General features: G+C 39.1%; 3 protein-coding genes across 10 annotated transcripts in view; 1 reads left to right on the top strand and 2 right to left on the bottom strand.

The window, feature by feature from the left end:
* Positions 1-2,070, bottom strand: part of LOC122253237 (acyl-CoA-binding domain-containing protein 5) — a 17,039-nt gene extending 14,969 nt beyond the window's left edge. For 4 of the 8 annotated variants that reach the window (XM_043016164.2, XM_086534577.1, XM_043016167.2 and 1 more), the window contains exons 1-2: positions 1,920-2,070; positions 419-612 (exon numbers count right to left, since the gene is read on the bottom strand). In XM_043016164.2, the coding sequence (XP_042872098.2) occupies positions 419-612; positions 1,920-1,980 (255 nt within the window). In that variant the 5' untranslated portion in view covers positions 1,981-2,070. Of the gene's footprint in view, positions 1-418; positions 613-1,877 lie in introns of all 8 variants that reach the window. The other 4 variants (XM_043016162.2, XM_043016163.2, XM_043016165.2 and 1 more) reach the window with 2 other exon arrangements.
* Positions 2,071-2,903: 833 nt separating this feature from the next.
* Positions 2,904-9,592, top strand: GatA (glutamyl-tRNA(Gln) amidotransferase subunit A, mitochondrial). The gene is made up of 9 exons (XM_043016161.2): positions 2,904-3,003; positions 4,924-5,109; positions 5,658-5,948; positions 6,295-6,393; positions 7,036-7,237; positions 7,647-7,817; positions 8,573-8,833; positions 9,073-9,164; positions 9,309-9,592. Exons 2-9 carry the CDS (start codon positions 4,931-4,933, stop codon positions 9,541-9,543), a joined length of 1,530 nt encoding a protein of 509 aa, XP_042872095.2. The 5' UTR covers positions 2,904-3,003; positions 4,924-4,930; the 3' UTR covers positions 9,544-9,592.
* A 604-nt stretch (positions 9,593-10,196) lies between these two features.
* The window catches only part of LOC122253235 (uncharacterized), an 81,860-nt gene continuing 77,056 nt past the window's right edge, over positions 10,197-15,000 (bottom strand). Inside the window, exon 2 of the mRNA XM_043016160.2 lies at positions 10,197-15,000. This exon is cut by the window's right edge and continues 415 nt beyond it. Coding sequence (XP_042872094.2) covers positions 12,083-15,000 — 2,918 coding nt within the window. The 3' untranslated portion in view covers positions 10,197-12,082.

The raw sequence follows: 15,000 nt of genomic DNA, 5'->3' as shown, positions 1-15,000 counted from the left end.
AGAGAGAGAGAGAGAGAGAGAGAGAGAGAGAGAGAGAGAGAGAGAGAGAGAGAGGGAGAGGGAGAGAGGGAGAGAGACAGGAGAGAGGGAGAGAGAGAGAGAGAGAGGAGAGGGAGAGAGAGAGAGAGGGAGAGAGAGGGAGGAGTGGAGAGAGAGAGGGAGAGAGAGAGAGGGAGAGAGAGAGAGGGAGAGAGAGAGAGGGAGAGAGAGAGAGAGAGAGGGAGAAGGAGAAGGAGAGGGAGAGGGAGAGGGAGAGGGAGAGGGAGAGAGAGAAAAGGTCTGCAAAAGATAATTAGTCACATTTGACAACCTTCCTCACAAGATCATAGGTAATGTTATCCCTCCAGAAAATTATAAAGAAGAAAGAAAGAAAGTTAGTAAAGGGCCGCTGAACACGCTCATACGTGATTCCACTCACTTTCTTCAGTTCCTCCACGTAGGTGTTCATGGCTTCCGCTTTACTCATGTTGCCCAGGCTGTTCCAAGCTCTCCACTTGTAGCCTCGAACGACCTCATAGAAGGCAGGCTTTGGTTCGTTGCATGGCCCTTCAACCGCTTGCTTGTACAGGGCATAAAACTTCAGCATCATGTCGTGGGAAGGCTGATAGGGTCCTGAAAGAAGGGTATTATAATTTAAAATACAGAGCATGTATTGAACTACTTTTAGAGTAATTATTGAGGTCAGACAGAGAGGAAAATTACAAGGATAATGATCGTTTTAATAGCTGTTTCTTTACTAATGGGTAGTAAGATTGTAAATTATGTGTCTTTATTATTGTATGAGAAATCACTGAATTATAATTCCACTGATATGGGTTATGTGATATTGCAAATTTGACCACGAACCACAATATTTGTTAGTTTTTGATAAAACTAATATATGCAGCAAATTATTAACCCTAATCACTAAGAGTTATAATCTGGGAAAGATATATTTCATAATTTTCAATGAGCAAATTTTGAATGAGAGGGAGAGAGAAGAAAAATAAATAAAAACATTTTCCTAGTATAGAAGAGTTTAATGGCAACAGTATCTCATTAACATTTGCTTTTTACCAAAATTCATCACAGATGGAATAAAAAAGGTAAAGAAGAGACATACATAATGAGGGCATTAAAGAGAGACACAGAGAGCAAGAAGTATAGAGAAACAGAGCAAGAGAGAAAGAAGTATGCAGAAACAGAGAGAGTGAGACAAAGAACAGCATAAAAAAAAACTGAGAGAAAGAGATAGCAATATAAAGATAATAATAATAGGTGTAGAGAAACATAGTGAGAAAGAAAACTGAGGGACAGAGTGAGAGAGAAAGAGGAGGTGATACTGAGAAACAGAGAAAGAGAAAAAGGCATAGAGAAAAAGAGAGACCATGGCACTGAGAAAAATAAAGAGCATGAGAAAGAGAAAAAGAAAAAGAAAAAGAAAAAGAAAGAGAGAGAGAGAGAGAGAGAGAGAGAGAGAGAGAGAGAGAGAGAGAGAGAGAGAGAGAGAGAGAGAGAGAGAGAGAGAGAGAGAGAGAGAGAGAGAGAGAGAGAGATTTAGAAAAAAGAGATAGAGGCATATCACAGCCCAGAGAGAGCGAGAGATTTAGAATAAAGAGAGAAAGAGAGATTTAGAAAAAAGAGATAGAGGCAAATCACAGCCCAGCACAAATAAAAAACAATGTACTTTAGAATCTCAATCTACTAAAGATTCACCTATAACCTACATAACAAGCAAAACAAGACAAAAACAAACAATCACCCAAGACTATAGGCTAAAACCTTCCCCTGATTATCAAAGCCCAAGATAAAGTCTTAATCGCAATTAATTAAAACGGAAAACGTCCTTGTCAAAACCTCCTCGCTTATATTTCCCACACAGATGTAAAACCTCCTACCATATGGATCTGCATGTGTCGAACAGTCAATAAGACTCTCACCATCTTTAGGTAGACTTCGAATAATATTAACAGCAGCTTGGAATTTGTCTTCGGTCGTCATGTTGTGGAGGTTCTCTGAAGAATGGAGTCTGCATGGAGGAACGGAACGCGACCTTCGCCTCACGATAGAGGTTTATCTATCTTGGATTATCTGTTATTTGCGGTGTGGCTTCTTGGTTTTGCTTTTTTTGGATAGGTTTGTTGAGTAAGGGGGGTTGGATTGTTATTTTTGTTGGTTTTGTTTGGTTGTGGTTCTATATGGGGATATTTTTTCCGTTTTTTAATCCTAGATGGTGTAATGATTAAGAACCTAATTTAATACAAGTTTTTGATGTGATTGTTTGGATTAAAATGTTTATCATGTAATTTTATCAAATATGAAATGATCATACAAAAGTAACTTATCTATATCTAGTACTGATTTGTTCTTATTTTTAAGCTCGTACCTTTCAAAATATTGATAAACAAAAATCAGCTGTTTCTGATAAGATTGGATATCGTACACTAAAAATAAAGTTGTCGTACTTAATGATATGTATCATAGAGTCAAGTGCCGTACATCATAGGACAACATGATATAAATTAGATATAAAATGACGTGGTATATATCGAGGACATCTGTATGCAGGCTCGCGTGTGTGCATATCTACACGTGTATTCATACATACAAATACAGACCCATAATACATATATACACACATACATACACATATCCATCCATCCATCCATACATACTCACATACATACTTACATACATACATGCACACACACATACATATATGTGTACATTTTATATTCATCTATTCATTAATATCTATTTGTAATTATATTTATGCATATAGTTAATGCAATTATGAATACATACACGTATATATATGTGTGTGTATGTAATTTATATATATATATATATATATATATATATATATATATATATATATATATATATATATATATATATATATATATACATGAAAAAATCCTTTCCGAAAAGAGTGATTATCGTACCATGCATCCTGCCTTCCCAAACCCCGACCCGCACAATATCAACAAAACACAAGAAGCTTTGGAACTTACCGGTGTTTTGGTAAGTAAAAGATTGTTACGCTGTTATTTTGCTCTTATACGGTCAGCCAAGAAACTAGTATAGATTCTGATATAATTACCTAGTGTATAGATAATTGACATTTAGTTATTAAAAGACTAAAAATTAAGAAAACAGACAGACGTATGGAAGGTCATGTTTACTTCTTGCATAATTCTCTATTTTTAATAAAGAAACATGTGACAATACTTTCTTGAATGAAAACGTGTATGTATGACTACAAGATAAATTCTAATCCACAGGAATATGGGAATGCATTAGGTTGTAAGTGAAATGCATATGATTGTGTTATCGTATGAAACAGAAAATAGATATAGTGGCAGGCTTTCCATGTGATTTTAAGTGTCTTTTATAGACTTAAGGGGAATATTGAACTGTGTACTCCATACTTGTGTTATTTATCTTGTCTAAATAGAACTTACACTGCCTTGAGGTGACAGGTCTCTTCACGTAATGTGTCAGCAGCTGTGTCACCAATTTTTGCCAGTGCGATAAACAGGGATATAAGGTACTTTTGGGAGCAGGGATGCCCCTAAAGGACTTTTGGTTGTAACTGTCTCAGTTTTACAGCAATGAGACACCAGTGATAAGTTATTACCTTATCTTCCTCACCGACCTAGACCTCCCCAAACCTATCACTGCAGCTTGATTTCAGACGCATCAGTCTAGCTTGACCACACCCTCTCCCATACCTCTTGTTTGCATATCCTGACAGACTTGCAATTGTGGCTGCAAAAAGAGGTACATCATATGGTCACATGTACTCTGCCAGGTTTACAAGGTATATTTGTGTCTGAATGTAAAGATGAACTGTTTCCTTGAGAGATGGAGACAAACAGATTTTGTACCAGGTCTGTAAGGTTCATTTGTGTCTGCATACTGAGAGGCACTGTGTCCTAAAATTTTAATGAGCCTATGGCATAGAAATAGAGTGTGAAAGTCAATGAGATAGAGATAGAGAGAGAGATGTTGTGTCAGGTCTATAAGGACCATTTTTAACCCATTCGCGCCGGATGACGTGCTGACATGTTTCGTGTGAATGAGTAGACAGCCCAGGCTCACGGCTAGTGCACCTGAGAATCCCAAGGGGTTAGGCCTATGCGTTTGAAAACCCCGGCATTGTGACCATTCAAAGCCGGTATCGCCCTGGCATGAATGGGTTAAAGCTTTAGTACAATTTCTTTTCTATTCTATGTCTTAACAAAATCCACCAAATTTATTAATAATAAAGTAATGTTTTACTTTTATTCCATATATTTATTATCCTCTAATATACATTTTCATTATAGATATTATTGGAATTCAGTTCACCATAACTGGACAGCACTAGGCATCATCAACAGCAATTTACAACATGCATATGAACAAAATTATAAATATACACAGGAATGAACATATCTTAGGACTATGCATTTGTTGGGTTCAAGAGTCAACATAATTAGTCTCCATGTATTGCTATGAGTGCCAGAATTTTATATACAATTTTTGTGAGTGAGATGATAAACAGTGCAGTTATAAGATACAATTGGTAGCCATTATTTTGAGGTCACTGTGATGTCATGAGCTGCTAAAAGCGTGATAGAGATACTGTGAAAGTACAATATATAGGTTATTTTTAAATGTGTTTCTGTAAACATTTTGGAAAGAAGTTACTGTTAAATAAGTTACTAAAAAAATAGAGAATAGTTAAAACCAACTTGTTTATCTATTTATACATATACACAACATATTTGATTAACTTTATTTTTATTGGAACTCTGAGTCTTAGTGGTTATGTATAAAAGCTTCTTTTCATGGATACTTATTTGATATGTTATTAATTAAAAAAAGGACTATGTTTACTGTGTATGTACTGAATGTACTGAGTGAGTATAAAGTCTTTTTCTTTTTCAATTATTTCAGGTCGCCAATGAATCACCTTCTGGGAAGTGTCAAAGATGTCTTGGCATGCCTACGACAGGGGTCCGTTTCTGTCGTGGAACTTGCAGAGGCGGCTCTTCAGCAGCAAGAAACCATGGCCAGATTAAATGCCTTTATATCAAGAACAGCAGAGTCAGCACTGAAAGCAGCAGAGAAGTCGCAGAAGAGGTATGTTAGACCCCCTTTTCAGTGGCTTTCTCAATACTATATGTAGTGAGGTTTTCAAGGGTTATTGAATGAATGATTTTGGTATTGCATTAACTCTTAAAGGAAGATCCATCTTACAACCTGATGTAAATGTGGTATGGCAGAGCAACAGATAATTGATTTACAATAACTCTTTAACTTGGACCACTTTTAAATCTAGATTTAAAAATGAAGATCTTTTACCATAAATATCTTACTCTGTTTCAAGAATTATGTAGATGTTGATCATGGATCTTATACACAAGGAGAGCATGATACTTTATTGACCTCAGGCCAAAACAAAAGAAAATAAACAAACAAACACATAGATAAAAAAAGAGTAGCTTTTCTACACTACTAAGGTACATTCCCTGTCATCTAATAATTCATTGGTCATTTTAACTACATATTTAGTTTGATGTCTGCAGGATTCTCTTGATCTTTACATTTATATATAGATATGTTCAAGTACATTGATGAATTACTATAAGATGAAGTTCAAAAGATTTATGGACCCATTTTTCTTCCAGATTAGAGAAAAAAGAAAATGTGGGTTCTCTGGAAGGGTTGCCAGTGGCCGTGAAGGACAACTTCTGCACTGCGGGAATCCCCACCACATGTGGCTCAAAAATGTTACAGAATTACGTCCCTCCGTACTCTGCTACTGTGGTTAGGAGGCTCGAGAGAGCCGGTGCTGTCATGATAGGGAAGACAAACTTGGACGAGTTTGCGATGGGATCGGGGACTGTCGATTCCTCTTTTGGAGCCACGAGAAATATTTATCGCTCGGGAGTCAGATACCGAGTCCAAACTCAGGGAGAGTAAGTTAGGTGACATGTTTCACTGTTTTGTAGCTTTTAATTGGTAGTACAATAATTCCATGGTGTTTGAAAATTATAAATATGCATCTAACAGAGAATTTTGTTGTGTATTTGAAGCTGATTTGAATTTTGGGATCAGGTCCAGATTGGAAAATTTACCAAAATGATTTGTTCAATTGTTTTCACAGGATATTTTCTTTGCAATGGTGACATACTTTTCTTAACAATACCTATAATTCGAATTGCCTGGGCATTAAATTAACAGGAACATTGTTGAGATTTCATTGAGATTTCAATAGCAATTCAATTCATATATAACTATATAAAGGGTATCTCTTTCCCACAGATCAGATGTTCCCACTGAGGGTCTGGATGGCGACTGGTATGTTGCAGGTGGCAGCTCAGGTGGCAGTGCTGTGGCAGTGGCCTCAGGAGCAGCATTTCTGTATGTGGTAGCTTGATCATTCATATATATATTATATATAATATATATATATATATATATATATATATTATATATATATATATATATATATATATATATATATATATATATATATATATATATATATATAATATATATATATATATATATATATATATATATATATATATATATATAATATATATATATATATATATATTATATATATATATATATATATATATATATTATATAATATATATATATTTATATATATATATATATATATATATATATATATTATATATATATATATATATATATATATATATATATATTATATATATATATATATATATAATTATATATATATATATATTATATATATATATATATATATATATAAATATATATATATATATCCTATATATATATATCTATATATCTATATCTCAACTTACCTATCCATCTGTCTATCTATATCTACCTATCTATCTATCAAACTATCTATCAATCTATCTATCAATCTATCTATCAATATCTCTACCTATTCATCCATCTACTTATCCATATATCTGTCTCTTTAGCCATACACACACAATGTTAACAATTGTATTATATAGATCCTCTATAGAGAGACTGTTCAAGGTCATTTCTTTACAGGTCTCTTGGTTCAGATACGGGAGGATCTGTTCGCAACCCGGCCTCTTACTGCGGAGTTGTTGGCATGAAGCCCTCGTATGGGGTGGTTCCTCGCATGGGTCTCATCAGCCTCGTGAACTCTATGGACGTGCCGGGCTTGTTTGGTCGTTATGTGGATGATGTTGCGACGATGTTGGGTGTCATAGCAGGACAGGATTCTCGGGTACGAATGCATCGGAAATGGAGAAGTAACTCGAGTGGTTTGGCTGTGGGTCTTGGATTGGGGATGTTTGATGAATGTGTTTTTGGTAGATTTATCCTTTCCCACAAGTTCTTGATCAGCTTTTCTTTTTATTATTTGTTTGCCTAATTGAGAGAACAAGACAGTTTTGATTGCGTTTGACCTAAGAGAGATACGTGTCTGTGGCCTGAAGAACTGGCCTGCTGTATTTGGTGACTTGTTTGAAGCACATATGATTATACTACTAATCATTATTGCATGAAGCAACCGGTTGAACATATATAGAACATTAAATTTATTGGTCGTTGGAAGTTCTTATAACTTATTAACTGTGCATTAGAGAAAAGAAAATGCAATTAGCAGAATTGAAGAGCAATTTCTTATCCTGCAGGATTCTACCAGTGTCTCCAGTAACCTGTCTAACTTGAAACTGCCAGAAGAGCCTCGTCTTGATGGCCTGGTAGTTGGCATCCCAAGGGAATACCACTGCCCAGGTCTCAGCTCGGAGGTTGTTGATGTTTGGACGAAAGTAGCCGATCTCATGGAGGATTCAGGTGCTGAGGTATGCTATGTAGTTGTATCTACTTTATTTCATGTACTTATAATGGCATTGAGTGTTTTATCCTTTTTTAATCAGTGAATAGAAAACTGAATAAGTAAGTCCAAAAAAGGGGACATGGATGTAAAATATTACTCTGTCCACTATGTATATTGTCTCTCTTCAATTATAATGAGGATCAGATTTCTACTCATATGTATCTGCCATTATGTTGGTTTTGTCCACAACATGACAGACAATTTAGAAGGCAACAATCTCTCATGGATTGCGATTTTATGAAAGTTACTCCTCGTGTTAAATGTGCAATCCTGCCTCCTCTTTGGCTAATGTAAAGCAGGCATGACTGCTGAGTGTCTTCTGAGATTAAGGATCAAGTTTTCTTTTCATAATTTTGGAATAAACAAGCAAAGTCTTCACAGGAAATGCCACGGTAGATAATAAAGCATTTGTCACTTTCTTTTACAGAATCTAATAGTTAATGAAAGGTAGCTTCAGTGTGATTATATATTTGTATCTCTTTATTGTTTCAGATTACATTTTATGCCAGTTTCAGAAAAAAAACATAAGACCAGACTTTTTTTTTTTTTACAAGAAGGGTATTAATTGTTTTTTTTTTCTAAATCCTAAGAAACAGGTCTGGTTGTTTTATATTATGTATAGACCCTTATTATCCACTTGTATTAGTAATATAAGATTACACTACAAAGGATTATATGATAATTAAGGAAACTGATTTTATTCTGGTTATTCCCATTTAGTTGAGACAGGTATCGATGCCCCACACCAAATATTCCATACTCTGCTACTCCGTCCTGAATCCGTGCGAAGTGGCATCGAACTTCACGAGATATACGGGGGTAGAATACGGACACAGAGTCGATGCGTCCCACTCCATGGAGGCAATGTACGCCCTCACAAGGTCTGCAGGGCTCAATGATGTAGTGAGAGGACGGATCTTGGCGGGGAATTATTTCCTACTCAGGGAGAACAAGGAAAAATATTACGAGCAGGCACTGAAGGTAATGATTTTGCTTGTGTCTGATGTATACCACAGAGGGATTATTATTTGTTTTTTTTTCACAGTATTATTGATCTTGGCTTGTAGTTTATGCATGTGAATATATTATTTTTTTTACAGTCTTAATCTTTTTAGCTTGAAGGTTATGTGTGAATATTTTTGATATATCATATCTATTCTAATTGTAGCTTCATATTTTTAGACATGATTACAAATTCAGCACATTTTAATTTTTCAAAGGTTCGAAGACTAATATTGCAAGACTTTGAGAATGTTTGGAACTCTGGAGTCCATTTCCTTCTAACACCGGTAACACTATCTGCTGCCTTGAGGTTAGTTCAAGTGATTAACTTCATTGCACTTGAAAATTATTGAGGTTATAATGTAATTATTGTTTTCCTCATATAATGACACTAGTCACAGCTACAAACTAGGTATCTTATTAGACTGACTGTATGCTCTTCTCTTTTTTTTAGGTACTCTGAGTTCAGTAGCCTTGACAACCGCACGCAGACAGCCACACAGGACATCTGCACCCAGGCGTCGAACATGGCTGGAGTGCCTGCCGTAACTGTACCTGTGTCACTCAACGAGGAAGGCCTACCGCTGTCTCTGCAGCTCATGGCCCCGAGAGGAGAAGACGCAGATTTGCTTTCCGTTGCTAAGTGGATCGAGCAACACCTGAATTTCCCTCGTTTGTGTATATTATGATGCTACGGTGTGATTTGTACATAGTTTTTAGTAAAATTGTATTTGAGTCTTCTCTTTCTCTTATGTAATTCCTCATTTAAAGTTAGAGTAATACATTAGAGGTGCTTTGGTCTTGTACCTGTTTACAAAGAATAAGCTTGTTCATGTTTCATTTTTGTCTGAATGGATCAAAGTAACAAAGAAATGGATAAACTAATCAGTATTTTCAGACGATAGCCTGATCTGGTTCCTACAACTCAGACTTGTATTGGTTTTCAGGTTTGAATTTTATGGAGAAAAAGTTCTGAAGAGGTTAACCTTTAAAGGGATTGTCTTGTAGGATTCACGTTGAACAATCTGTAAACAAAACAAGAAAGGAAAGATCAGGAAAACACTTTATTATGTTGAAGGTCATTTTGCTTTATTATAATGAAGAGAAAAGGCCTTTAGTACAATCTTGCATTTCCTTGTCCTTCCCTTCATTGTTTTGGTTATATGAATTATGGTGATAGACATTGTTTGCTTTTCAAGTTGAATTCTGTGACTTCAATCAGAATTGCTGAGGCAGAACCTGTTTTAATTAGAAGTCTGATTTTGCATTTCTAGTATAAAGCCTTGTGGAACATAGCTTCTTCCATCAATGTTATATGGGTATAGAAAATGAAAGATATATGACAGTGTTGAAAAAGTATTTATTTATGTTTTTTTTTTTTACATAGGATTATCAGTTATTTTCATCATTTAGGGAGTGACTTGTAACACAAATGATATGCATCTCTACAACTAATGGAAAAAATACAAATAAAAGAATACTTGACCACATAACATCTCGAACTCAAAACACCTTGTCCATTTAAAAGAGAGTGTTGGCACGTCGCACAGAGACCCTGAATCATCCATCATGACAGAAGGGCACAATAGTAGATAAACTATTAATATGTACAAAAATAACTGAAGGAAGGGGGATAAATGCCCATGGAAACACATGATACTAGTCCCCAGTAATTCTTTTGAGTAATTCTATTAAAGGAATAAAAACAGAGGTATAGTCTGACATAACGTTTGATTATTGATTTAAGGTTACATATAAATGCCTCGTTGAAAAAAAGTAATAATACCCATCAGTTCAAATACAAACTGCAGTTCAAGATTACAGTCGAGAAATTAGGAAGTGGCTTACATTTCACAGTCTGTATTAATTGTTATCCAGATGAAACTCACCAGCCAAGGAAAAACTTGTAGGAAAGGGAAATACTCTTGGTAACAAAACGGGAGTGTACCTGAAGATTGCTTTTCTTGGCAAAAGTAGATGTGGGGCGGAACATTTAATTAAGTGTCCCTGATGTAACTAGAGGCCGTACTTTAACTAATGAACTTGTCTCGGAAGGCTTAATGTGACTGGTGGATTTGAGGGTTTATTTTTTGGATGATTCTTCGCCACGTGGGTGATTCCTAAGTACTGGTTTTGGGGAATTTAGTAGCGAACCTTTTCTAAAGTCCATTAAGGGATAAATGACGGCCCCCATTTGAAGCACTGTTAATGATGGTCGTTCTGTGTTGTGTTAAGGTAACCCAAACCATTATGATTTGGGGCAGTGAAGGATTTGATATGAATACTGAATATAAAATGTTAATGGAAAGGCAGATTGCCAAGGATTGCAAACCAGCATGTGTGTTTGTGCGTGTGTGTATGCATATAGGCGTGCGTGTGTTTATGTCTTTACATGCACGTTTTTTTCACATCTTACGTAGTGTTAAAAAAAAAAAAACTATCCTCCTATTCTTGGTTGATTCCTTGGCAATAAACCCAAGATCCAGACCCTCACGTCTCACATTGGTAAGTAAATGCCCATTGATGACGTGAGGGGAGTCCGGAAGGCTATGTCTTCTACAGTAAGGCTGAGCATCACAAATATAAATCACAGATAAGAAGGGTTCGCTTGCCTCCCACGCATCATTCTGACACTATCAAAGACGAAGTTAAACGAAGTCCATTTTTTTTTTAACGGGTTTGAATTTCATCTTTAGTCTCTTATTTGTTAAAGACAATCGTATGCATAAGAATTGTGTTTGATATACAAATGCAGTATTTTGTTATTTTAATCACCAGATAAATATGCCTTTCAAATAAATAGCGACAAACGATGCTAGACGTGCAATGCTTTGTAGTTCTGAGGCTGAAGGACAGAGCCATCGTACAGGGAGCGCGCAAGTAACTCTTTCTCTTAGCGCAAATTTTGGTAATAACTTTCTGCTCTCCACAGAAATAAATTAAAATCGCCTAGTACGGTTGTTTTAACAAAGGTAAGTTACTTGGGCTACGTTTTTCATGTATTGGAAAACAAATAGTCGAGTCACTATTTAGATTCAGTCTCTAGAGCAGCAAATAACGTCATCACAAAAGGATACAATTACCCTAAAGTAAGGAACGGTATTATGAAACAATGTAGATTTCCAATGGCTCTGTCCCTCATCCTGGAAAACTGTCTAGCAAGAGGACATATCACAACAGCAGCAGAAACTTTTCACAGCATTTACTGACTGCCATGCACCGGCTTCCCTAAAGTTCGAGGAACTTCATGAGCGTTTCGTATATTAGGTGAGGGTCGGCGCTACTGTCGGCAGTGTACCGAACGCCGTTGACGTCGCCGGTTGCATGGTCGACCACCCCGTACTCGCCGATGATGAAACCGTCTTGTGTTTTCTCCTCCAGACGGAAGCGACTTCTGTTGTGTTCCTCCACCACGTAGCCCACCGTGTTGTTGGCATCTGCTCCACCTCCCACATTCGCGTCCACAAATGTCAAGCGGGTGTTGTTAGTTTCGCTAATACTGGTACCGTTTAGATCTAGCTTTGAGAGTCCCTGTGGAGCTAGACCGTGGGGATGTAAGCCAGTCGGAATCAGTCCCTTTGGTGCCAAGCCATGGGGAGCCTGGCCAAATGGGGCTAATCCCCCTGGAGCCTGGCCAAAGGGGGCAAGACCCTGTGGTGCTAGTCCTTGCTGGGCGCGAGGGGAGCCAACTATATGCCGGGCTGAAGGGGTGCCGATCTTGGGTTTAGTTAGAGGGAGTGTGGTGGAATTTACGTTCGTGAGAGTCGTGTTAGAAACTGCAGGTGGTGGTGCTGTTGTGGTAGAACCTACTGTCGATGGTTTGATGGAATCGGTAGAATTGTTATCTGATCCACCGACACTGGTAGAGGTCTCAGCAGTCCTTAACTCTGTCCTTGACACCGACGTGCTTACACTTTGGCTCTGGGTCTGATTCAGGGACTTCCCTTCCGCGGGAGTTTCGGCCTTCGTCGCTGGGCTTTCTGCCTCTTCTACTTTCTCCTGTAATTTCGCCGGCGCCTCCTCCTCTGCTGGCGCCTTGGTCTGGGTCTGTTTTAAATCCTCGTTGGCTTCAGAAGCTTCAGAAGCTTCAGTGGTCTTATTGGAAGAAGGCCGTGAAGGGGACGTCGCAGAAGGAGAGTTCTTTGGAGGTGCAGCGTCTGACTTCTCGCTTTGGCTGCGATCGCTCATCTTCGGCTCTGAGACGATGTCTACCACCAGGGGCTCACTGAGGAGGAAACTGGTCGTGTGGCGGTCTGGGTTGATGGTGTGAACAGTCCTCGATGGAGAAGAGGTAGTTGCGGACGACACGTTCGAGCTTTCCTCCGTGGTGAACTTCGACACGGTAGGAGGGGAAACTGGACTCTCCTCCGCTTCTGTCAAGGATGGGGGTGGCGATACCGGGGTTTCCTTATCCTTGTTGCCTCGACCGCGATCAAGGGCTTGGATGGAGGATTGGTTGACCGAGGCTGGCATCCTACGTGGTTCAGGCCGAGGGGGAGATTCCACTCGGACTTCAACCACGACCGAGGAGGACGAGGCAATGCCCAGCCTGGTTGACTGTTCACCTTCTTCCGGGACAGGAGCTTCTGTATCCTCCTTTGGTGGCTGGGAAGGCTGGATCTCTGTGGTTTCGTTGGTTTTCTTTGGAGAGGTAGCGTCTACATTTTCGTCTGGTGATTCAGATACCTGTTCTGTTTCAGCCTGCTTGCTTTTCTGTGTAACAGTTCTTTCTGGAGTATCTTTTGGTATTAATGGTACCTGCAACCTAGTGGTTCGTTTGGTTGCCTCTTGAGCTGGACTCTCTGGTCTTCGTAATCTTTCAGTTGCATTTGGTCTTTCACTTTCAGGTTCCTCTGTGACGGAGCTCTCTGTAATAACTTTCACTGTTTTCTCTGTGACTTGAGGCCTCGATGTGGTGTACCGAAACTGTGACGTATTACTGGTTCTAGATGTAGGAAGCTTATTCTTTCGCTCTAGATGTGACTGCGTGGTGGTAGACGTTGCTGACGAGACTCTCGACGTCTTCAAGACAGACTGCGATAGTGTTCTGGAGGATGACCTACTGCTGGAAAGGGACCCAGATCTCGAAGGTGCTTTGTTGAAGGAAGATCCGCTTCTGGAGGACGACTCGGTTCCAGAATCCGTAGTAGAGGAAGGTTTGCTGGTGCTGGACGAGGGGACGAGGGCCGACAGTGAAGGAGTTACGACGGGACTGATTTTCTCAGTGGTAGCAGCGACAGTGCGCCGACCCGCGGTTACTCTTTCGGAAGACACTGTGATGCTTCTCTCCGTTACACTGAAATCTTCTCTTTCTGTCGTAGCTTTTACTGTTGTGGTTTTTCGTTCTGTGACTGGAGATAATGTCGTTGTGGTTTTTCGTTCCGTGACTGGAGATGATGTCGTTGTGGTTTTTCGTTCCGTGACTGGAGATGATGTCGTTGTGGTTGATTTTGTTGTGGGTTCCGTCTGTCTTGAAGGGGGCGTGGTTGCAGCCAGGACTCTCGTTGCTTTGGTATTTGTTTTTGGTGTCGAGCGGTACCTGAGAGTCCTTGATGTCGCTGAGTCTGGGGTGGTTGCTGATGTTGTGGTGTCCAACGTGGATGGTGTCCTTGCTGTTGCCTTAGTCGTCCGTGTTGTGCGTGAAGAACGCGGGGAAGGTGTTACAGAGGCTGCGGTGGTGATTCTTGAGAATATACTGGCAGTCGACGCGTCTGTGGTGGAACGCCTGGCTGCAAACTGTGTTGTGTCACTAGTCTTGTCTGTGGTGGTTGCATCGCTGTCTGGATAGCTGCTGAGCAGAGAGTCTATGTCATAGTAGTAGTAGTAGTCATAATCGTCGTATGGTAGGCTGAAACTTGCCTCGGTAGTGCCTGCTTGCGAGCCAGTGGGACTATCGGACGCTGGGGCATCCAGAGAAACTTTCCCTGCGGCTGGACTGGCGGTGGCGCGCAGGCCAGTTCTCTTAGTTTCAGGCAAGGGCGTGGAAATGGAAGACGTCTTTGCTGTCGTGGTGGTCGATCTGTGGTGATTCGGAGACGCCCCTGACGCAAACTTCCTGCCGAACTTGTGGTTTGAGGCGGAGGACACTGTCTGCGGCCTTCTACGGGAGGACTGCTTCCTCCTCAGGTCGTTGGCTCGCCGTGACG

This window comes from Penaeus japonicus, unplaced genomic scaffold (genome assembly GCF_977035675.1).
Source record: "Penaeus japonicus unplaced genomic scaffold, GWHDUDI00000001_assembly GWHDUDI00000041, whole genome shotgun sequence".
Taxonomy (NCBI): Eukaryota; Metazoa; Arthropoda; class Malacostraca; order Decapoda; family Penaeidae; genus Penaeus; species Penaeus japonicus.
The sequence above is the reverse complement of the archived record's forward strand: the minus strand, read 5'-3'. Positions and strand labels throughout refer to the sequence as shown.

Coding starts and splice junctions, on each gene's coding strand:
- GatA (XM_043016161.2), top strand. CDS start 4,931: ATGAATCACCTTCTGGGAAGTGTCAAAGATGTCTTGGCATGCCTACGA. Junction 5,949..6,294: donor CGAGTCCAAACTCAGGGAGA/GTAAGTTAGGTG, acceptor TCTTTCCCACAG/ATCAGATGTTCCCACTGAGG. Junction 8,834..9,072: donor ATTACGAGCAGGCACTGAAG/GTAATGATTTTG, acceptor AATTTTTCAAAG/GTTCGAAGACTAATATTGCA.